At 47.8% G+C, this 21,749-nt stretch overlaps 8 protein-coding genes across 8 annotated transcripts; 4 read left to right on the plus strand and 4 right to left on the minus strand.

The window, feature by feature from the left end:
* Positions 1-1,286: 1,286 nt before the first annotated feature.
* On the minus strand, positions 1,287-1,739 carry SERLADRAFT_456394 (uncharacterized protein; the record flags this gene model as incomplete). The annotated part of the gene is made up of 1 exon (XM_007313264.1): positions 1,287-1,739. A coding segment is annotated over one exon (453 nt), but the record flags the coding sequence as incomplete, so codon positions are not given.
* A 6,042-nt stretch (positions 1,740-7,781) lies between these two features.
* On the plus strand, positions 7,782-9,788 carry SERLADRAFT_456395 (uncharacterized protein; the record flags this gene model as incomplete). Its single annotated transcript, XM_007313265.1, has 9 exons — positions 7,782-7,830; positions 7,892-8,270; positions 8,343-8,500; positions 8,559-8,601; positions 8,679-8,707; positions 8,763-8,830; positions 8,890-9,146; positions 9,214-9,382; positions 9,437-9,788. 8 exons carry the CDS (start codon positions 7,949-7,951, stop codon positions 9,600-9,602), a joined length of 1,212 nt encoding a protein of 403 aa, XP_007313327.1.
* A 2,384-nt stretch (positions 9,789-12,172) lies between these two features.
* On the plus strand, positions 12,173-12,735 carry SERLADRAFT_456398 (uncharacterized protein; the record flags this gene model as incomplete). The annotated part of the gene is given in 2 exon segments (XM_007313266.1): positions 12,173-12,280; positions 12,295-12,735. The coding sequence occupies 2 exon segments, from the start codon at positions 12,177-12,179 to the stop codon at positions 12,512-12,514; spliced, it is 324 nt and encodes a 107-aa protein (XP_007313328.1).
* Positions 12,736-13,248: 513 nt separating this feature from the next.
* SERLADRAFT_456401 (uncharacterized protein) lies at positions 13,249-13,914 on the minus strand (the record flags this gene model as incomplete). The annotated part of the gene is made up of 3 exons (XM_007313267.1): positions 13,249-13,274; positions 13,329-13,593; positions 13,645-13,914. 2 exons carry the CDS (start codon positions 13,704-13,706, stop codon positions 13,347-13,349), a joined length of 309 nt encoding a protein of 102 aa, XP_007313329.1.
* A 1,322-nt stretch (positions 13,915-15,236) lies between these two features.
* Positions 15,237-17,295, plus strand: SERLADRAFT_456404 (uncharacterized protein; the record flags this gene model as incomplete). Its single annotated transcript, XM_007313268.1, has 6 exons — positions 15,237-15,406; positions 15,460-15,624; positions 15,680-16,249; positions 16,300-16,599; positions 16,655-16,777; positions 16,831-17,295. 6 exons carry the CDS (start codon positions 15,278-15,280, stop codon positions 16,987-16,989), a joined length of 1,446 nt encoding a protein of 481 aa, XP_007313330.1.
* Positions 17,296-17,753: 458 nt separating this feature from the next.
* Positions 17,754-19,807, plus strand: SERLADRAFT_359311 (uncharacterized protein; the record flags this gene model as incomplete). Its single annotated transcript, XM_007313269.1, has 2 exons — positions 17,754-18,219; positions 18,329-19,807. The coding sequence occupies 2 exons, from the start codon at positions 18,163-18,165 to the stop codon at positions 19,805-19,807; spliced, it is 1,536 nt and encodes a 511-aa protein (XP_007313331.1).
* Positions 19,808-20,425: 618 nt separating this feature from the next.
* On the minus strand, positions 20,426-20,578 carry SERLADRAFT_377462 (uncharacterized protein; the record flags this gene model as incomplete). The annotated part of the gene is made up of 1 exon (XM_007313270.1): positions 20,426-20,578. One exon carries the CDS (start codon positions 20,576-20,578, stop codon positions 20,426-20,428), a length of 153 nt encoding a protein of 50 aa, XP_007313332.1.
* Positions 20,579-20,773: 195 nt separating this feature from the next.
* SERLADRAFT_433098 (uncharacterized protein) lies at positions 20,774-21,334 on the minus strand (the record flags this gene model as incomplete). Its single annotated transcript, XM_007313271.1, has 2 exons — positions 20,774-20,986; positions 21,041-21,334. The coding sequence occupies 2 exons, from the start codon at positions 21,332-21,334 to the stop codon at positions 20,774-20,776; spliced, it is 507 nt and encodes a 168-aa protein (XP_007313333.1).
* Positions 21,335-21,749: the final 415 nt, after the last annotated feature.

The raw sequence follows: 21,749 nt of genomic DNA on the forward strand, positions 1-21,749 counted from the left end.
TGTCGTGTTGACAAGTGAGCCTTACAGGACCAAAGTGAGTCTTTGCATTCGACCTGAACGTTGAACAATAATATAAATAACCATGTGTGTATTGAGATTTTCCATATCGTCGATGCCAAATGGATCGAACAAGCGAATGTCTTTGTCTTCTGGAGTGGCAAAAATAATCCTGCTCAGCAAAGTTACCCCGTTCACGAGCAGGAATGATTACCCACCGCTGACCAAATCCAAGTCTTAACTTTCATGGCATCTCACTGCTCTTCGGTAATATCTATCATTTTGTCCAATTCGCTGTACTTTCTCATCGCATTCGTGTTACTAGAATGATTGCGCATGCTACTAGTCTCTATTTCTCTATTTTTCTCCCTCTCTCCCTCTTTCTTGTGGTAAAGCCGAGGTTGATTGTATGTTTAAGGGCCACAGACATATGAGTTATGACTTGTTTTTCTTGGTCATAAAATTCAAACCTTTGTAGTCAATATAAAGCTGAAGTTCGCCCGCCTTCCGTCGGACAAAAAGGATAGGAGCTGCGGCGGGGGGTGGAACAGAGAATAAAACCCTTCTTGACCTTGACGCTCGTCCTGCAAGGACTGGTACATTTTACAGGCTTAATACACCGGAAATTGTTTGACACCACAAACATAAAAGCACCTTCAATCCCTTCAAAACCAAGGATTATTCACCAAGGGAACAGTGCTATATCCGGGTAAATATCACTCAGCCCAAGGTCCGCAGTGGTCGTTGTGGACGATACTGAGGTAGGACCAGTCTCCCCTAGGTATACCATCATTTAGGAGGAAGATAGTCTGAAGTGAACCATGTCAAACACACCTTTAATAAAATTAACCACTGACACGCGGCACACAGGATGACAACGTCTTAATGCGTGGTATCCGACACAGTAAAGGTCGTGCAATCTCTCTCCTATGCATTGTCTGATGGCCGACAATCATCGTGCCTGTTAATGGGGCTTTGTTCACCAATTTGGCCCGGCTCTCCACTCCATCTACAGAGTTAAACTCTGAGTCTGCTGCGTACTCATTAAGGAGCTTCACTATAGGTACAGCCTCTAGAGAGCGAGCAAGCATCAATGGTGTCATTCCATTGTCGTCCTCTAAGTCGACTCGGATGCTATGGCGTGCAAGAAGAAGGCCTGCAATTACCTCTCGCCTACTCGCAGACCTGTCGCTTGGTATTTTCTTTTCTTGGCTTTTAGCTATAATCGTACAATGGAGCGGGGTCTGTCCCTTCGCGTTTTTCAAGTTGGGTGCGATGGCATTATGTGAAAGGAGCAAGGATGTTACATTTTGACATCCAGACCGCACCGCACAATGTAGTGGTGAGTCCCCATTTTTGTCCGGCAGGTTCACGTCAATATCTTCTCTGGTGAGTAGCTTCTTTACAAAATGCTCAAATCCGTCTTTTGCTGCTCTGAACAGAATTGTCCGACCATGTTCGTCTCTCCGATTAATATTAACTTCTCTTGCAAGTAGTAACTCGACGACCGAGTAATCGATCCTAGAACGTTGGTGTAAAAGCCCATGATTGTCGTCGTCGTCATCATCATCATCTGTATCGATGGGGATAGGGTATATACCCCGGAACCAGAAGCGCCTCTTCGACGTCCTGGCAGCGAACGAAAGTGGCGTCCGGTTATATGTATCCGTTGAGTCTGTCTTCACATCATCCCTTGTTAACAATAACCTGACGATCTCAGTATTTCCTGCTTTGGCTGCAAACATTAGCGGCGTCAGACCATCACCATCTTCCAAGTTAGGATTTACGTCGTCTCTTTCCAGCAACAACTCGACGGTCTCCGTATCTCCGGCTTTGGCTGAATACGAGAGCAGTGTCCGACCGTATTCATCTTTCAAGTTAGGATTCACATCATCTTTTTCCAGAAACAGCCCGACCATCCCCTTGTTGCCTGCCTTCGCCGCGATAAAGAGTGGTGTCTGATCATCTTCATCTCTCAAGTTAGGATTGACATCGTCCCTTTCCTCCAGTAACAGCTTGACAATCTCCATGTTTCCTGATTTTGCTGCGAGCAAGAGTGGTGTTTGATTATCCTTATCTTTCGAGTTAGGATTGACATCATTTCTTTTGAGCAACAAGCCAACTATTTCCGTATTCCCCGCTTTGACTGCGAACGAGAGCAGTGTCTGACCACGCTCATCTTTCGAATTGGGATTTATATCATCCTTTGTCAGCAAAAGCTTGACAATTGCTGAGTTCCCTTCTTTAACTGCGAGTGAGAGCGGTGTCTGGCCATTTTTATCTTTGGAGTCGGCGTTTATGTGACGACTTTCCAGCAATAACTTCACAGTCTCTGGATTCCCTGCAGAAGCCGCGAATAAGAGTGGTGTCTGCCCCCGCACATCTTTCGAATTAGGATTCACATCATCCTTTTCTAGGAGCAGCTTGACAATATCACCATGCCCTGTCTTGGTTGCGAACGCAAGCGGAGATCGACCATGTTTATCTTTTGAGTCGGCTTCCACGTCACCTCTCGCCAGCAACAGTTCAACAATGTCAGCGTTTCCTGCTCCGGCTGCGAGCGAAAGGGGTGTTCGACCATGTTTATCTTTTGGGTCAGGCTCCACGTCACCTCTCTCCAACAATAGCTCAACAATCTCCGTACTTCCTGTTTTGGCTGCGAATGAGAGCGGTGTTCGCCCACTTTTATCTTTTACGTTGGCCTCGACGTTACGATTTTCCAGCAACAGCTTTACAATCTCTGGGTTCCCTGCAAAAGCTGCAAATGAGAGTGGTGTTCGCCAACGCACGTCTCTCGAATTGGGATTTACATCATCTCTCATGAGGAGTAGTTCAACGGTCTCTGTGCTCCCTGCATATGCTGCTAGCGAGAGTGGTGTCTGACCGCCATTCAAGTTGCTTTTTGAGTCGGCCATCACATCATCCCTTGCTAGCAGCAGCTTAACAATCTCCGAGTTCCCAGCTTTAGCTGCCAACAAGAGTGGTGTCTGACCGCGTCCGTCTTGTGAATCAGCGTCCACATCATTTTCCAGCAACAGCTCAACGGTTTTGGTGTTCCCTGCTTTGGCTGCGAACAAGAGTGGTGCCTGATTATATATATCTTTGGAATCAGCCTCCACGTTATCCTTTGCCAGCAACAGTTCAACGATCTCTGTGTTCCCCGCTTCGGCAGCGAACGAAAGTGGTGTCCGACCATGCTCGTCTTTTGAATTAGGATCCACGTCATCTCTTTCCAGCAACAGCTTAACAATCTCCATGTTTCCCGTCTGAGCCACAAACGAGAGTAGTGTCCGACCATCATCATCCTTTGAGTTTGCCTTTACGTCATCTCTTGCCAGTAACAGCTCAACAATCTCTGTGTTCCGTGTATAGATTGCCAATGACAGTGGTGATTGACCTTCCTCGTCTGGTGTGTTGACCTTCACATCGTCCCTTTCCAACAGCAGCTTGACAATGTCCGGCCTCCCTGCTTTGGCTGCAATTAAAAGTGGGGTCTCACCAGCTTCGTTTTTCGAGTTAGGATTTATATCATCCCTTTCCAGCAACAACTTCACAATCTCCGTGTCTCCTACTTTGGATGCGAATGACAGTGGTGTCAGACCTTCTGTGTCTTGCGAGTTTACATCGTGGCCTCGACGGAGCAGTAAGCTCACCACATCTCTGTGTTTCCTGTTTATGGCGATGTATAGTGGTGTTCTACCTGCATCATCTCGTGGGTCAACAACGGCTCCCCCTTTTATTTGGAAATCAATGGTTCGAGCTAAGCCCCAAAAGGCGCATAAATGCAGCACTGATCCACGGGAACCCTTACGACCACCCATATATTCCGTAGCCCTTTGAACTATCTCCTTAGGACGAAGAAATTCTTGTATCATGGCCATATTGGTCTCCTCCACAAGACGTGCATGGTTTCCCCAATTTTCTGCGGCATAATGGCTCATCTCCCCACTGAATGGCCACCTCGGCCGCCACATGTAAGGATTGTAGTTGGCAGGTGGTGGCAATGACAGAACTTTCAAACAAATACTCGTAAGTTGTGTGTGCGGATCTAAGCATGGCCATTTGTTATATTTGCTGAAGTAGTCCTGCGCAGTGTAATCTAATGGGATGGTCATCAGATTTAGCCGGGATTAGGGAATAAACTACTCACGAATCAGGCGAAACACAGAATGTTCTGCATCTAGTAGGATTAAACCAGCACATGCCTCTGACAGGATGGATATCTCCACAAGATCATGACTAGTGATGCCTAGCTCGCCACGTGAAACCGTCACAGCGTGTTGAAGCTCCTTGCCGCTCAGCGGTCGGAAGGCATAGGTGATCAATATGATAGCCGTTAAAGCAAGTTGCTGGAGGCCTTTATTCAGTCCATGAATTCGGTTCATTGTTTCATCGTATGCAGCCTCCACCTTCTTCGGAAGACTTCTAAGGGCAACCCGAACCTCCGTACGAGTGACCTTGGTTTCCAGCAACTCTACATGCAGACGACATAGTAAAAACCTTCCTCGATATTAGGGTGTATATTGAAGGATGGACTAAAGAAGCACTCACATGCCGCCTGCGCGTTTGATGATACATTCGATAATCTCTTCTCTTAGAGGGGGATCTCCATTAATGAGCTCATACAATAATGTTCCTGGGAGAATACGGCCTTCGATGTAGCGGCGTATATCATCATCATGTGCACGAATGTGCATATATGGGACATTACGCAGAGCTTTTCTTATCGAGTCCATTTCACGTGAAGTCACCAGTAAACTGCATCCAAGAGATCGAAGCTTGTTGAGCAAGTCGTAACGTTTGTTGTCACTTTCGGTAATTTCATCTAAAGCATCGACAACGACAAAAACTTGCTGGAATTGTTTGATTTCCGACATTAGTGTATTGTGTACCTGTTGGATAGTTGGGCGGTAGCCTTGTTGTCGGTAAGACTGGTATTGACTGGCAACGCGTGTGAAGGTAGAAGAATGATCTTGAACAAGTTGCTTTAAGAGACTTGCAACAAGATCATACACCGTTTGAGTTGATTGCTCTTTGTAGTTGCAGTAAATGTAGGCCACAGCAACGTCAGGAGTGTTGTACTTTTCAGTGAGGAAATTGATAATGTATGACCTAAAGACGCATAAAAGTTGTGATCGCTGTTGATACCTGAAGCTTGTTGGGGTACTTACGCAAGAACGGTTTTCCCAGTCCCGGCTGCACAATCAGGATCAGTTACATGGAACATTCATGATACTATTGAGAACGGTCAGAGACGACACACTTACGAATGCCGGGGCACCACATTGTTTTCGCGCAGCCTGTTTGCCACTCTTTGAAAACTTCATTATCAAGTACCCAATCACCAGTTCCTTCCCGTCTATTTCCATAGATGTTGCTCTGTGTTTGTCGAAAATTCAAAGGAGTGAGCCAATCGGCCAGTTCCCGTCGCTCCTTTTCTGAAAACAAGTATACATATATACGTTAAATTGCAATGAAGAATATGCAATAACGACTTATACCAGTATCTTTGTTATAATAGTTGTTGATCTGTTGTCCACGAACATTATTGAACATAGAGTATGGCGCATTGACAGATTGAGCTTGTGATACCAAACCCAGGACATCAACACCATTAGCAGACATCGAGAAAGTGGGGGGGAAAGCCCTGTAGATGAATATGATGTCTAGAAGCTTCTACGATATGGTGGAAAGGAGAGCAGAATAACCTAGACGCAGTGTCATAAGCTCTTATATATCTATGGTTGTCGGCGAATCCACTGACACGACACCTGTGCTGTGGGACAACAGAGCGTAACGCGTCTACTGACAGCGCCCTAGGATTGAATGTTAGGTGAATGATTGTACCACTGTTGGTTGGTTGATACAGAATCTACGCCAAATCATGAACTTGTTTTCACATCATCTTCCCTGACCCTCAGGGTCATCACCACTCGCCGCTAGTCCAGAAGGAATGAGGGATGGCTTCATTGTATGAATGCGAGTGATACGGCGCCTTAAGAAGACTGTCATCACTATCTAGATCCAGCGCTCCCCGATGAAGGAAAGGACCGTGATTCACATAAGCAGGGCAGTGGTTGTGGCTGGATTGAGCGACGTATCAGAAACCACCCATGTTCATCTGTCGCATGGGGCGGATGCATAATGATTTGGGCGTATGATGGATGCAGGACAACTACAAATAGAGAATGCGCAGGTGATAAGGAGAGGGAAAGTGGAACGATGACAGTATCAGCTCACCTAATAGCCAGGAGATGATGGGTATCTAGGCCGACAACATACCGAATATATGCGCGTCCGTGCGTTATAGACGACTGCTAATAGCCTGAATAAATGGAAATGAACAGAAGATTCTCAGAATCTCACGGGATAAGCAAACTCCTTCAACCAAAAGGTGCAATCAACAACGCCTAAATCATTCATCTTCTCTAGGTAGCGAACTGGAAACAAAAACAAGAAAAAATATGACGTGCATAGACATTCGACTATAAGTAGTCGTGGCTGAGCCTATCGCCTTGTCGGAAACCACGAATGTTTAATCTGCCGTATGAGATGGGCACAAGGATAACCTGCTCGGGAGTCTGCATGACTTGGAGCGACAAGGCACACAAGCTCAGAGGTTGAATGAAGAAGACGCGCGTGGAAAGGAGGGGTGTGGTGCAGAAACGGGCATACCAATGCACTGCTATAGGACCTTACCGAAATGTGGATGCCGACCGACAACTTATGCGCCCATGTGGCATATACAATGGCTAGCCATGACTGGTGTAATATTTCATACAAAAATAAACAAAGACTCACCCCAAGACTCACGCAACAGATAAAATCCTTCCACGAAATGGTATAGCAGGCAGTACCTAATATCTTCCTTGGAATGGCCAATCTATGAGGAAAACACGGGAAAAGCACAATCAGCCTAGAATAAAAGGGTCAAGGATCTGACTTAATCGACAGAGCTCTGATTTACCATTCCAAAAGTTTACATTCGCCCTTGCGAAACCTTCACCTCACTCTCATTATACCACTGACCACCCTCACTAATTGATCATACCCCAATCCTCTGCCAACTTCACGGTACTACATTGTGTCAAACATCTCCTTGGGCACATGCATCACATTCTGCAGGGTCGGACGCTGTCTCGAATACCAGTGAGCAGATGCAATTGTTTGGCGTAGCTTGAGATAATCTGATGGTCTATGTAAGATTTCTATAGGTTAGCGGAGGTAAGATCCACATTATAGTTGAGTCCGAGAGGTTTTCTTCGTCCCCGAATTCCTCTGATATAACTTAAGCAAGAGTCTGTTATCATTGCCAGCGTCGCTGGTGCTGAATGGCAGTATCATTAATTGGATTAATGTGATTTCTACCAATGCGTGTCAATGTATAGATTCGGCTATCCTCTTACCGTCGTGAGTACATCTTTCCGTCCTAGCATAAACACTCTAATGAACACATAGGTTAGCTGAAAAATGCAGAATATCTTCAAGACCACGAACAACCACGATGTTCAACCCGAGTGAATGGTAAATGCTTAAATGCATAAGCGGGAGTATTAGTGCAATGAATTGTAGCTCTTGCTGTTGTTGCTCCGTTTGAACTGTAAGCCACTGCCGTTCGTTCCATGTGGTTGATGGCATTCTACTAATATGAACGAGAGTTGTGAAATGGAGTTCTGAGTCAACGGTAAACTTGAAGATGTATATGAGACGTGAGACTGTTTCTCACGGCATCGGAGTTAACCGTGATCTAATTACACACCATCACTGGAGTCAGACCCCTATACGGGGGACCATCTCAGTACAAAAACCAGTACCCTCCGCATTTCCTGCTGGGTTCGAACATTCTGCTCTGTCCGCACATGCCGGCCCTAATACTTACTAATACTACATAAAGGGCACATAAGAACCACAAAACAACGCGTTACAGCTACACACGCCCACATTTCAAGTCATGGCCCAAGAGTCCGAGTTCAAAATTGCCATCCCTGACGAAAAGCTTGCGACGCTACGCGCCAAGCTAGAGCTCACCACGTTCCCCGACGAGCTGGAAGACGCGGGCTGGAAGTATGGTGCCCCTCTCGCCGACGTCAAACGCCTCGTAGGCAGGTGGAAGGATGGCTACGACTGGCGCAAATACGAGAAAGCCCTCAACGACGAGTTACCGATGTATACGCGCGACATTGACGTCGAGGGCCATGGGTCACTGAATATACACTACGTGCACCAGAAGAGTGAAGTGGTCGACGCGATTCCGCTGCTGTTCGTTCACGGATGTAAGTTGTCAGTCCCGTTCGTACCCCCCCCCCCCCCCCCCCTCATTGATCTAAATGACTACTCCATTCCAGGGCCAGGAAGCTTCCTGGAGATCCGTAAGATACTACCTTTATTAACGAAGGCCTCTCCCGACCACCCAAGTTTTCACGTCGTCGCCCTGAGTTTACCAGGATACGGTTTCTCAGAGGCCCCTCGCAAACAGGGATTTTCGGGACGCCAATATGCTGAGGTATATTTACTTTCCTGCTCACCGAAGAGGTGGGTAAATGCTGAAGTATCACTTCTAGGTAGGAAACAATCTCATGCTTGCATTGGGATACAATGAATACGGCAAGTTCCATCCCCCATCCATCGCGATTCAAAATGCCGCAGCATGAATCCACACACTTACCATTTGATATCCTTAGTTACGCAAGGAGGAGACTGGGGCTTTTGGGTAGGTACAATTCCAAACTCGATTTTTCTTTAAAGTATTGAACTCAAGTGTGTAGGTCACTAGAAAGATAGCCATCTTCTATGGTGGAAAGCACAGCAAAGCGTGGCATACCAACTTCCCTGTGTGAGCTCTAGTATTCCATGTCAGCTGATGAAGTACACATTTGTCTATTTTCTTCGTAGGGGAAGGCCTCCCCAACTTTTAAGAAACCCTTTAGCCTTTCTCTCGTACCTAGTAAAACCATTAACTAGCGCTGAAAAGGCTGGACTTGCGAGGACTAAATGGTTCAAAGAAAGCGGCTTCGGTTACAATGAAGAGCAAAGTACCCAGCCGCAGACACTGGGATATGGACTCACGGATAGCCCTGCTGGGCTACTGGCATGGATATACGAGAAGTTAGTCAACTGGACAGACTCATATAAGTGGGATGACGATGAAGGTAAGTTTGCAGTAACAATATCAATTTTATGAGACTAAAGATCTGGATTTTCAAACGCATTCGCTAGTCCTGACATGGATGTCGATCTACTGGTTTTCGCGTGCTGGCCCGGCGGCATCATTGAGGATCTATTTTGAGGCAAGAAATGAAGATGAAGGCAGGTTTGTGGAGTCTGCGCCTACCATCCCCATGGGTCTCTCCTTTTTCCCTCGAGAGCTGTTATCTTTACCCAGGGCGTAAGTGCATCTACTTTTCCAGTAATTTTTTTCAAAGCTCACGATCACGGTAAGCTGGACGCGTTTAACGGGCAATGCGGTCTTTGAGGCAGAACATGATAGTGGCGGGCATTTTGCTGCGCACGAGAGGCCCGATGAACTAGTTGGTGACGTGCGCAAGATGTTTGGGAAAGGCGGGCCTGCGTATGGCGTGGTTCCAGGACGGGCAGGATATGCATGAACATAACAAGCAAGAGTATTTGGCGTTATGCCAGTGACTCACCAAGAATATTGTATGTAGCAAACATCTGAAAGATCCCATTGTTCTCGCTTCTCAGTGATCTGCGTTTCCATGTATTGTACGCGAGTATGCTGTAGGAAGGCTAAAGGTGATATATTACAGACTGTCAGGTCTATGTACACCGAACAACACGTAAGGATCGGTGGGAAAATGCGCTTGTGGGCATGAATGGCGTGAAGCTGGGGCATGCTGTGCAGTGTTGGGTTGTCGTTGCCTCGATCAGCATCAGAAATATTGTTTTGAGTAAGCAGCGCATAAGTGCGGCATTCCTTTTTTGGATACAAAGTTATGGCAAAACGTGGCGTGCTGCCTTTTGCGACGATCATTGTCAGGTCACCAACCATCAATCAAGGCTCCCGGTTTCGTCATCTTTAAATCGAGGAAAACGTTTTCAATTAGTCGTTCTGTGACAAACATGCCGTCTCTTTTCTGGTTCGGCAGACTCTCGCTTTTCTGTCATATATCTTTTCTGGAGCTCACATATCACGGCTAGCATTATCACTTGCATCGTGTACACTCGGAGATGTCCAGTACAAAAAGCATATCACTTGCACTAACAACATAAGGTATCAGCAAATTTAGTTACCGCCGATCTGAGTTTTACTTACGGGCTATGCACGTGTGCTGATGCAGAGCTGGGCCGACTCGGAATTCTTTTGCTGTCGACTACCAACTCTCATTCGGTGCTGGCACTAGTCTCGACGTACTCAGTCCTCTGGCCTTGGAACATTGAGCACGCAAGGCGCTACAGCGATACCTCTACAATAACGCGAATATGGCTCTCTCCGTGGTTAACGGCATATCAACGAAGCCCGACGCGGAGTCGAAGAAGCCTCGACACAAGAGAACCTTTCCGAGTTTCTTCGCCAAAAGCACTTCGGCGAAGCAAGGGCTGCACGATGACCTCCAAAGTGAGCAGAGGGAAGAAGTTTCTACAAGTGCGTACTTTGTCTTGATCGCCCGATCGATTTCCATATAACAGCGTATACCTTGATTGAATAGGTAACAAGAGTAGTAACGAACAACTTACCAAGCCCGCCCCAGAACGACATCACAAGCCAAAGCCAGATCTCCCTCATCTGAACATAACTTCCGCGTCCCACCACAGCCGCCATCACACACTCATTATCCCAAAAACACCAGCAGTCAATGTGAGATCTACGAAGGACAGTATCAGAGACCTTGGTCTCTCTGGGGCTGTCATCATAGAACAACCGATGATTGCTGGTGGAAACACTGCGCCGCGCCCCATTCTCTTTGGAGATGGGGTTCCGACTTTTTCGACGACATCGTTGTCGTCGTCGAAATCATTACCCTCTATGGCCTCTTCATCCGTCATCCGTTCTGCATCTGCTTCGGAAAGGCCGCCTCCATTGCCAGAGCCGAGACCTAGGCTCCTCTCTGGAAATGTGAAGTCTGTGTCGAGACCGTTGCCCGCTATCCCCCGATATGCTTCTGCGTCGCCAATGGCTACATCGAGTTCCCACATGCGTAGGCCTGCAACTGCAAACAGTGCAGTACACAGTACATCGATGGATAGAGAACATGGATTACCCCATACAAGGTTCCCCGGGACTGTACATGTGAATACTGCTACTATGGCCGGGAGGGATAATGGGCACGTGCCAGGCCACACTGTCCCCCACAGGAGTGCACACATCAATGATGCAAGGAGGGGTATGCACGATCGCGTGCAGCACGGGTTACCACCAATACCCATAACCATACCCTCACACCACCATCATACTTGGTCTGTACCGGAAGCATCTCCTTCCCCAATACACTCCCACTTCCGTCCACGCACCACCCAACAGGTCCCTTCTTTAGAACAGTCTGCTGCTCTGGTAGACTTGCATGAGACCAAAATACCAAATGTGAATGACACTCCTAGGGAACGGATCCGCTCAAAGCGGCATCCAGAGAAACGTGAAAGAGAGGAAAAAAATTTCGGGAACGCAAAGGTTTCCAATATTGCGAAAGAAACAAAGAAGGCTCTACCCGCTCCTCCAACTGCTGAAAGCTCTTCACCCAAACACTCCTTGCAGGTCCCGCCAATATCAACAGATATCCCTGTTTACCCACCACCTCCTGACGTTGTAGTCTGTATGCCTTCACCGATTCCAGACAATAAGGAAGAGAGTATATCTAGATCTCCATTCAATGCCTCTCCAGACCCAGGATTCATATCCGACGGATCCAACTCGACATCGCCATTGCCACTCACACCGCCAATGAGATATGGCGAAACATTGCAGAACGTCCAAGTGTCTGATGGCACGAATACGCCAAAGAGCTCTCCAGAGGGTAAACCTCCCAATCGTAGACTGAAAGACACGTCCTCCAAGTCGAAGCCGCAGGGCACGCCTCCGTCGCCTAAAACGCGGCGCCCTAAACTCGGACGCACTGGGCCCACCAGCGCCAAATCTAATGCATCTCCAGCTTGGCCATGGGCGCCCCCAGCCAGCTGGTCGGGACCAACGCCACAGAGCGACTCGGACGCTCCTCCGAGCAGAGATGAAAAGGAAGAAAGCAAGCAGACCGGGCAAAAGCTACCTCGTCTACGAAAGCAGAAAAGTGTACCAAAGGTTGTACACAAAGAGCGCAAGTCATTTTACACACACCTGAACCTGTCAACGCCTTCGGTGTGGCGAGCACCGATGCCGAAAAGCTGCGGAGAAGAGGAGGAAGAGTATGGTGTTTTGGTGGCGCGGGCTGGCAAAAAGAAAGCGCAGTGTGCTGAGGATGTGGTGGTGACAATGCAGAACACCGGGGGAAAGGTATGGGAGAAGGATATGGCCGATGTGATACCCCAGCTGAGGCAGCTCAAGATGTCCAAGAGAGGGAAGCATTGATAGAGGAACGATGCAACAAGGACTTGGGGTGGTAACGAAGACACGACGAAATAAAATATGCGTAATTTTATTCCTTTCTATTTCAGTACTACTGCTCGGTTTTATTATTCACACTGGTATATAGCAGCTCTAAGTTCTAGTTGGTACTGTACGACATTTATCAGCTTTCCGTAAATAATGTACGCATGCTCACAATTTTCAAAGATAAGACAATGCACGACTGTGAGATCATTCTGCGACCATCTCATAGCTTCGGATTTCGACAGCGTTACGACGAGGTCCGCACGGCGAGAAAAGCGCGGTCCGAAAAGTATTAGAGTAGTTACATAAGGGAACGGTTGATAACTGACAATATGTAAGTGCGATAAGATCATCGTGATTGTCGTCATATAGGGGAAACTATGCTGCTCGCAAAGGCCAGGGTGAATATAGGAGATGCAAAATGGAGGACTTGAAGCTCATTTGCATCAGCATAAGTCGCGCTGTGCAATGTTCAAGCTCACATTTCTATCACGGTTGCAATCCAGACGTGTGTAGAAGACTTGACAGAACTTCCTGAAACCGCTAACGAAACAATGGCTGAAGCAACTGTTGGAGATGTCTTATCCGTAATCAATAGAAATAAAAGCCGTGGTGGCAAGTATCTGCATGCGGTGTGCTATCTGTCAACGACTGACAGGCGCTTTCTGCCGTAAACGGAGCTCGCCGTGGCATAAATATGCGTGCCGCAGCGTGCGTATACTGTGGACTAGGTAGAGAGCTGATTGAACAGATAATGTAGGGCTTCGATGTCAAGATCACGGGGGCCACGTACTGTAAGTCTAGTCTTTTTTTAATTTTTGCTTTGACTCGCCGACACGTCAGCTATACAATTAAGGCATGACCACACCGTTGTAGGGATCATGTAAGCCATTGTGCGTGCAGGGCTGTGTAGAACTTCTAGTTTTACAGCAGGAAAAATGGCTATCTCGGACTCCAAAGAAATCACGGGGATCCGAATCACCATACTGTGATCCTTGGTCGGTCGGCGGAGCAGGTTACTAGTAGTCCATGGCAATGATGAGCTAAGCATAGCGAGTCTAAGAGGGTTGAGCAATTACTTGGAACTGAATCGAGAGTACGAAGAATACCGATAATGTTGGGCCACTGTAGCTAGGTGATAGAGGTAGAATAAAGCCTTCGCTATATGCATGGTGACAGTCACCAGCCTGAGCCATCTTGAGGAATGATACAACGACACTGTCCGGAAAACTCCTCGGACTCTTTCTTGCGCGCACTTGGGCGCTTGAGCCCCGAGAGTCTGGAGTATACACAATAGACGTGAAGAACATTGATAGACTTCTGAGGACAAGTGTGCTGTGAATCCTTCCCGGTAGGCATGAGCTGAGCACTGGTGAGCTAGAGAACGCCGCTGACAGTGACATGCAGAGTACGTCCTGATAGCAGTGCCGCGGTATAAAGTCGGTAACTAGGTTAGGGTTGAGCCGGGACCCCAAGGATCTGTGTCTATGCCCGTCCATTTTCCACCTTCCTTTCGCATTCCATTTCATCATAGCTGCGCTATTCTTACTGAAACGCGATGTGTGCACACTGTTCTTCTGAGCATCTACCGCTTTGACGCGACTTTTCTGGTTTAGTTTCTCTCATAATATCGTTGGTTTGATGCTCACTGAAATTTTCTGATTTTCGCAGCTGCTTCGTGCGAAAGCTTGCCGGTCACTCTCATTAAATGGCCAAGTGTCCAGGAACGCTGCCATTCGCACATGTGCGGTAAGGCTCTATGAACCTTGAGTTGCTTGAACCCAATTCATGGGGATAACGATTTCCCGGGTCCTGGAAGTACGTCCTAATTTGAAGTTCTACGATTGGTAAGTCTTGTACTTGGCGCGTTGCTGATCACTGGCAGGTCGTTGCCAATGCTCAGCTAATTGCATCGCTACAACGTCTTCCTCACTCTTCCACCTCGTCCCTCCACTTAACTCAAGCAGGCAGCCGTATCAATGCAACGCCCACATCGTTCATCGCATGTTACTTACGGGAACCTTTCTGTTCTATGCATCAACAGTCGTGCACACGCTTGGACCTACATGCCATCCTCCGTATCACATCGCACAGTTTGTCAGGCCGGGGTCACGCCGGCACCTTTCACAGTTATATTGTGTTCACTCCTTATTTCTACCTTCCTTTTTGGGCTCTCTGCTCTTCGGAAGTCTACAGCCTCGGCACACGCTTTGGTGACAGGAGCTGATGGCGATGAATTCACAGCCCTCCCCCGACTTCAACTTGTCTTCCGCCGCCATTCTCTATCGTGCGGTTCTATTTTGTGCTTCTGAGCACTGTGGCACTTGGCACGTACCAGTGAAAGGTCCGTATCAAAGCGTAAGCGGCGCACAACTGTAATATGACGTTTATTTTTATAATATTTACATCCTACCCCGCAGTGAGTTAACCGTCAAAGCGTCAGAGGCAGTGGTAGGTGGCGTGTAGATTTTAAGGCTGGTTAAAATGACCAACTTCATCATCTACATACCACGCTCTCTTGTCTCCCGTCTTTCGTTAACTGCATGTCATCGTCTGAGGAGTAAGTGTTTGTGTTATTCTATTTCAAGTCCTATATTTATCTGTAGCAGCAACCGCGAACGGACCGATCAAGGTCATTCATCTTTCGGCTCGTCTGATTCTAGTGATCAGCAAGGCTCGTCTCAGCAACTGCCATGGTTGCATCAGCAACATCTAGCGTCCCCCCAGCTCCCATCGACTCCCATGTTGAGAAGTGCACCTTTGCCTGAGGCTACGCCACACTTCCACGAGCATCTTCAAGACCCTGCTTTACAGCAGTATTGGGCTCAATTATCTAACCACCCGTATCCTTTGCCTCCATTGCATCAACAGGTGAGCTGTTTAGCAAGGACAGAATCGCGTCCATGTGTCTGATTGCATGGCAGGGTGGTATCTCTTCAGGCTTCCCCTATGACAGTTTCAGTTTCCCTGCCCAACAGGCGGTTGACACAGGTAACTCAACGCATCAGCGTGATGCATACAATACGCCCCCTGGGTTTTCATCTTCCCTCGTCCATCCCGTCGACCACTCACAACCAGTGTACTCCATGGTACAGTCCATGCATCGCCTCCAATCCCAATTTGTCTTACATTCCACTGTTCTAGCACCAAGAATTTACGCTTCAGACGCACCCGTACCCTGCTGGCTATCCGCCAAGTCTGCCTGTATCCACAGGCACTCACCTCTCTGGACAGCCGGACTTGGGAGATGTATCAGTACCAGACCCTGCTTTCGGTCGACTGAGCAATTTCGGAAGCAGAGAATATTTTGAATATCCTCTCGATATCACCTCCGATAGCCACATGTCGTCATCCAACTCCGTTATTTTGCGGTCCATGGGTGAAGACCGAGGCCCAGTTTCACAGCTTTCTCCGATTCGCGAGATAAGCCTCCGTTCACAATTCCCCCCCGTAGATGGCTTTCAATCAAGCCCCCGTGGCGCACCGTCGCAGAGACCCAGCCCCGTGATTTTTAGCTTGGGCAACGAGTATCCCCCGTATAGCCACCCGACCCCTGTGGCGTCAGTAGCGAGCGACAGCCATTTAAATGCAGGTCCATTGTCTGTTAATCCTGCCCTATCGGGTAGTTCATCAGGTACGGCCAATAGGCCGTCATCGAGCTCTCCGACTACTAAGCGTGCTCCAGACCCGGATATTTTAGACGTTCAAGCCCAGGTTTGTAATTAGTTCATGTGTCACACGCCACGTAACTGATAACAATGTAGACTGGTCGACGAGTGATTCCTCGATACGAAGGTTCTAGCGATGCTGGCACCAGCTACAATATGACTGCAGTGCCATCCAGTGCAGGATTTATTGGTCCTACTGTCCCACGTATGCCATATTCTTCGCGCGTATTTAGCACTACCTCTGGTGCGCAGGGTCCCATCCGGTTTTATTTTGCTGACCCACGGGAAAATGGAATCCCACTCCGCGCTGATTTCACGAGGCGAGCTGACAAGATGGAAGGACACGAAGTGCATGTCTTAAACGATGCATCCTCAAGTATCACTCTCCGTATAGATGTAATTCATTTCACGCCTCTCTGGCTTGAATCGAGATTTACCACCGTTTCACTAGTGGCCTGGATATGATGCTTGGTCACGACAGGTACGCTCGAAAAACTGGAGGAAGAAGCCTGGTCCTCTCACCCGCGTCGAGCTTGCGAGGAGAGTTGCTAGTGCGGTGCAGGAGTTCATTGAGGTTTATTCCCCTTTTAATATCGATGATTACTCTTTTAATCGTTTCTTTCTCAGGAAAAACAAGATGAGCCGGTTCCAGCCGCTCACGCGCGATGGAAAGTGGGTCCTGACGGCATCAGAGATACAGACCTTGTGCTGGTGGCATTGCATCAGGTTTCCAAGGGGAGCTGGCAGCCGGAAGTCCGGCTTAATCGACCCCTTGGTCTTCGCTGAGAATATATCGTCTAACGTCTCATTCCGTGCCCCCGTCATGATTGTGTTTAAAACATTTAGCCCGCATCCTTACAACTCGAGTTCATACGCTTCCAACCCTCCGTTCATCTAATGATAGAGAAGATCACTCAGCATTGCAATCATCACTTTTCCATTCATCCATCCATCCAGCCAACTCGTTTTTGTTCTTTCAGTTAATATTATTTCTTGGCATAAAATACTCGGCTATTTTATACTTTTTTCTTGGTCTCTAAGCATGTAGCATAATTTGTTCATATCACAATGAAAATTATATTTGAACCTCCAGCCATTTTCATGTGTTCGTGCTCTAGTTTTATTCCACACCACTTGGAGCATCTTGCTCCATAAATGTAAAAACTAGACATTTCCATATGTCGCTTCATTCCTACTAGTTGGGATTCGGAAGGAAGGATCTTGACAATTGTGCTGATCACGTCGCGGAGTTAGAAACGCACACGCTGAGTGCAGTTGTCTCTCCGAACATTTCACTTGAAAACATCGACGACAGTTTAGACCGAACCTCTGTAATCCTTGTGAAGGAACTACCACATAATAACCCACACCTTCAATCAAACGATATTATGTTAGAGAAGGAAGAAACGGTCATCGCAGAAGAAATGTCACAAATGCCTGCTTTTTCGTTTAGAGTATTACCTTCGAGTGCTCCGAGTCCGTTTGGACCACGAATTGGCAGGTTAATCCTCAAGAGAGCTAACTCGTACGATGGGGGCGTTGAAACATTGTCGTCAACCGATGTCAGGCAAACCATCAGCCCTGACATCGACATTTCCACCCCTGGATTTCTGGCGATGACCTCAAGAGGCGTTATCCCCCATCTATCACGCGATCACTGCATAGCAACTGATGCTGTTTCGTGGATTCATGTGCCTTTTGAAACTTTGTAAGTTTCTCTTTACATTCACATCGCATCAATTGCCCCTCCTGCCCTGCTCGTTCAGCTGGAGGCTCAAACACTGCATGTACTGATATGACAGTCTTGAACACAATCCACCTGTCCCTGTTCTTTACTCTGCCTCCAAATCAAAGTCAAGCATTCAGCCTCCTTTAACACCACTGCATGACTTCTTGGGGTATAGCCCTAGTAAACACATAGTCTCTACTTCCCTTCGGGATCCTTTCGATGATCGCGAGATGCCCCCAAATGGCGCGACTCACGTCGCCACTCATTGTATGCGTGGCGTACGCAAGGTACGTCTACTTTCTCCTATCCCTTCTGCTTGAGCGGTGGACCTCGCTGCTGATATGCAATCTTTCGTTCGTGTTTATCTTTCACGTCGTATTTCATTCATTTGTTTAGGTGACACCTGCAGCTTGGCGTACTTATGTGCAAGCAATGCGTCCTGATATCGTTTTTGCACTCACGGACACCCCCTTCACGCCTCCACCGTATTCTCAGAAACGCATCACCAAGAGCATCGAGAGATCTACCGCTTGGTTGATGGATATCTTGCGCCCAATACAACAATGGGATACCCCTCAGCCAGCTTCCAAGTCCTCATCGAAGGCATTACCGTCCTCGACATCTACAGCGATTTTCTCTCCCAACGCTTCAAACCAGCGCTCGGGGCCTGACCATCCATTCAACGTGTTCGTTACGATGGCCGGAGGGATAAGCATACCTGCGCGTGAAGCATTTTCGCATGCATTGGTGGAAATGCTATACGATAAAGACGCCGAGGCTGTCAAGCCTCTCACACGTCTTGATGATGGCGTGGCAGGATATGTTTTTGACTTGAGTCCACTGCGCGTAGCTCTCGTTGACAGTATAACACCCACTTTTACTCAAGGCTCGAACGGCGCGGACAAACCGAGTGAAGAACTTGAACAAAAAAAGGTCTCGATAGATCTCCTATCACCCCTTATGCACGCCTCCCTCGCCCCTCTTTCATCGGATAAACCACGTCTTGTCACCGCTGTCTCTTCGCCACACGAGATACTGCGACTTATAAGGGACGTCGGCGTAGATGTGTTCGATGCAAAATGGGCGCAACAAGCGGCAGATGTGGGCGTCGCACTCGACTTTCGGTTTCCAGTCTCCGACACACCACAACGTACTCATCTATTCACAAAAGTGCGTGATGGAAATCAGATAGAGCCGACCTCGCTGAAAATCCGAGCGCGCGGGAAGCTCGATCTGGGACATAACTTGTACGATCGGGCGTATACTCGTAATTTCTCCAGGCTAGCGGAGAGTTTTTGCGATCGATCGAGCTCCACGACGTCTACGCTGCCCATTTGTTCATGCATAGCATGTTCCCCAACCGCTCCTGCCACGCACATCTCACATAGCATCATAGATGGCCAAGCATACGATGGATATACTATCGGTGCAAATTCGACATTGGTTAGCAAGATAGAGGTCGTGTTACCCCCTTATACTCGCGCATATCTGCATCACCTATTGCATACACACGAGATGTCGGCGCACACATTACTGGCTGCCCACAATTTGACAGTGCTAGATGCGTTTTTTAGGGGTGTGCGAAAGGTCATTGGGAAGGACTCCGGTGGGGACATCACTGGCTCAGTTTCTGCCGATACCGGTGCAGTTTTTGCGCAAGAAGTCGAGCGCTTTGAGAAGACATACGACGAATCAACATCATTGCTGGACGAGGCAAGAGAAGACTGGCGAGACGTTGATCTTGCAAGAGGTAGAGGACGACTGGCTCGCGAGCGAGAAAAGGAGATGGAGAAAGAGGGGGATAAGCAGTTGGTTGAAAGTGCCCCCGAGCCCCTTGGTGATTTGCTTCAAAAAGAAGGGGTGGGGTGTGCGTGACGGGGCAATGCTATGCCGTGTTGAAACGAATGCGTTTACTGTATTTACTTTGTTCTCGAGTATTGCTGACCACTGGCGTCATAACGTCGTGCTTTGTGTTAGGTATATTTTATATGTACCACCGTAGTACTCATGCAGTATATCATTTTGATTCCGTTCAAAGTCTGGGTACAGCCACATCAGTAGATCTATCGGAAGTTTGCGGTCTACTGCATTGTGACCCAGTGGTGGAAGGGCCTTGGGTACCGCCGTTGGCACTATAGTGCCTTCGGCACATGGGCACCCCCGGACAACGATGACAAGGCCCAAGGTGCCTATGGCACCGAAAGATCCCGAGCAACTCTGGTCTCACCCTGCAGGACATTCGAGCAGCAGTGTCGACAGTTGCAGCTCAAAATAATGAGCATTCAGAGGCAAGGGTTTTGAAAGAGCAAAGAGGGCATATTTAGACAGACAGTGTGTATCTATATTACATGAAATATATAAGTTATATCCCAAAAATCATGGTGCCGAAGTCAGCACAGACTCCTCAAAAGTGCCCATGTCCAAAGACTCGTCTAACTCACCAGGAGCATCCAGACTAACCAGATCATATAGCTTGAGTTCCTCATTTAAACCTCATAGTGAAAACCTCTCCTCTACCTGTATCCAAGCTGTATCCTTGAAGTTGAATAGCTGAGAGATTGATACATGTATTTGTCCGAATGTCACAACCTCTGGGTCTTCATCTGCATCCAGACAGCCACGCAAGCCTATGATTATGTCGTCCATTGAGTTCCCGCATGTAGAAGATGGAGTATGTAGAGCTTCTGCCTCCGAGTTTGAATTGTCAGGTGGGTGACCTGGATTACTAGCAGGTTCAGCTTCGCCCGAAGTGAAGTCATTGGTTGACATTGAGAGTATTTGGCGTTTGCGCAGCTTTTGTTTGAGTATCCCCAAGTGGACATGTTCATCACATAGGTGAAGTCAGAGCTCAGCAAGATCAGTCATTGATTTGATACTCATTCGAGAGCGAAGCCGGGTGAGGATAAGCCCAAAGGCACTGAAAAGTCTCTCGCAAGAGGCTGAGTTGGCTGAGACAGTGAGTTGATGTCTTGCAAGACGTTCAAGAGGTGTTGGGAGTGGGTTGACTAAGTTGGTCATTGCAATGTAGATGCTCATTGGGTTGACAGACTTGTTCTGTCAAAGGGTAATTGAGTACAAAATTGTATTACAACAAGTAAATTTACTTACTTCGCTAGCTGCTAATGCAGTTTCACGCCGAATGTGATCTGGGAGCTTTCCATACCGGTCTTGGTTACTGAGATAACTCACAAGCTCACGGTAGAGCTGAATCGGGGCCTCTTCTTTGTAAAAGCGCATCCACAGCCGACTACAGAGCTCCCAGACTCCTGTTGCTGTCATGAACTTGACACTGGAGCTGAATGGAGATGCCTTGTAGAGAGGATTAAGTATTACTGGAGCAATGAATATGTCTTGGTCTGATTTCTCGCAGCGTTTCTCGATGCTTTTCAGTGTTGCTCGCATGAGTGGGACACACTGCGGGCATTGGCTTATTTAAGCCCAGCTTATATCCTGAAAATACGGGAGTTCTGGGTTCTGATTGGCTAGAAAAAGCTAGGAGCAACGGGGGGGGGTTTGGAGCTCGGAACAATAGGCCGGTGCCCGGATTGCACCCAAACTGCGACCAGAATAAAACGCCAGAGAACGGAACGAAGGCTCAGATCAAGAAATATGCGGTATTGAGGAAGACATAATCCTGGAGCCGAGGATGATTAATAGCGAGAAGTCAGAGAGTGATTCATTCAAAGGAGGGAGGTAAGCCGCCGATTGGATAGCAATGAAAAAAAGTAAGGTTAAGCATACGTTAACGACCGGTTATTGAACTCTATACAAGTAAAGCGTGCCTTCGATTGAGAGTGAGTGCTCGTCGGTGTGCGCC

The sequence above is a fragment of the Serpula lacrymans genome, assembly GCF_000218685.1.
Source record: "Serpula lacrymans var. lacrymans S7.9 unplaced genomic scaffold SERLAscaffold_2, whole genome shotgun sequence".
Classification (NCBI taxonomy): Eukaryota; Fungi; Basidiomycota; class Agaricomycetes; order Boletales; family Serpulaceae; genus Serpula; species Serpula lacrymans.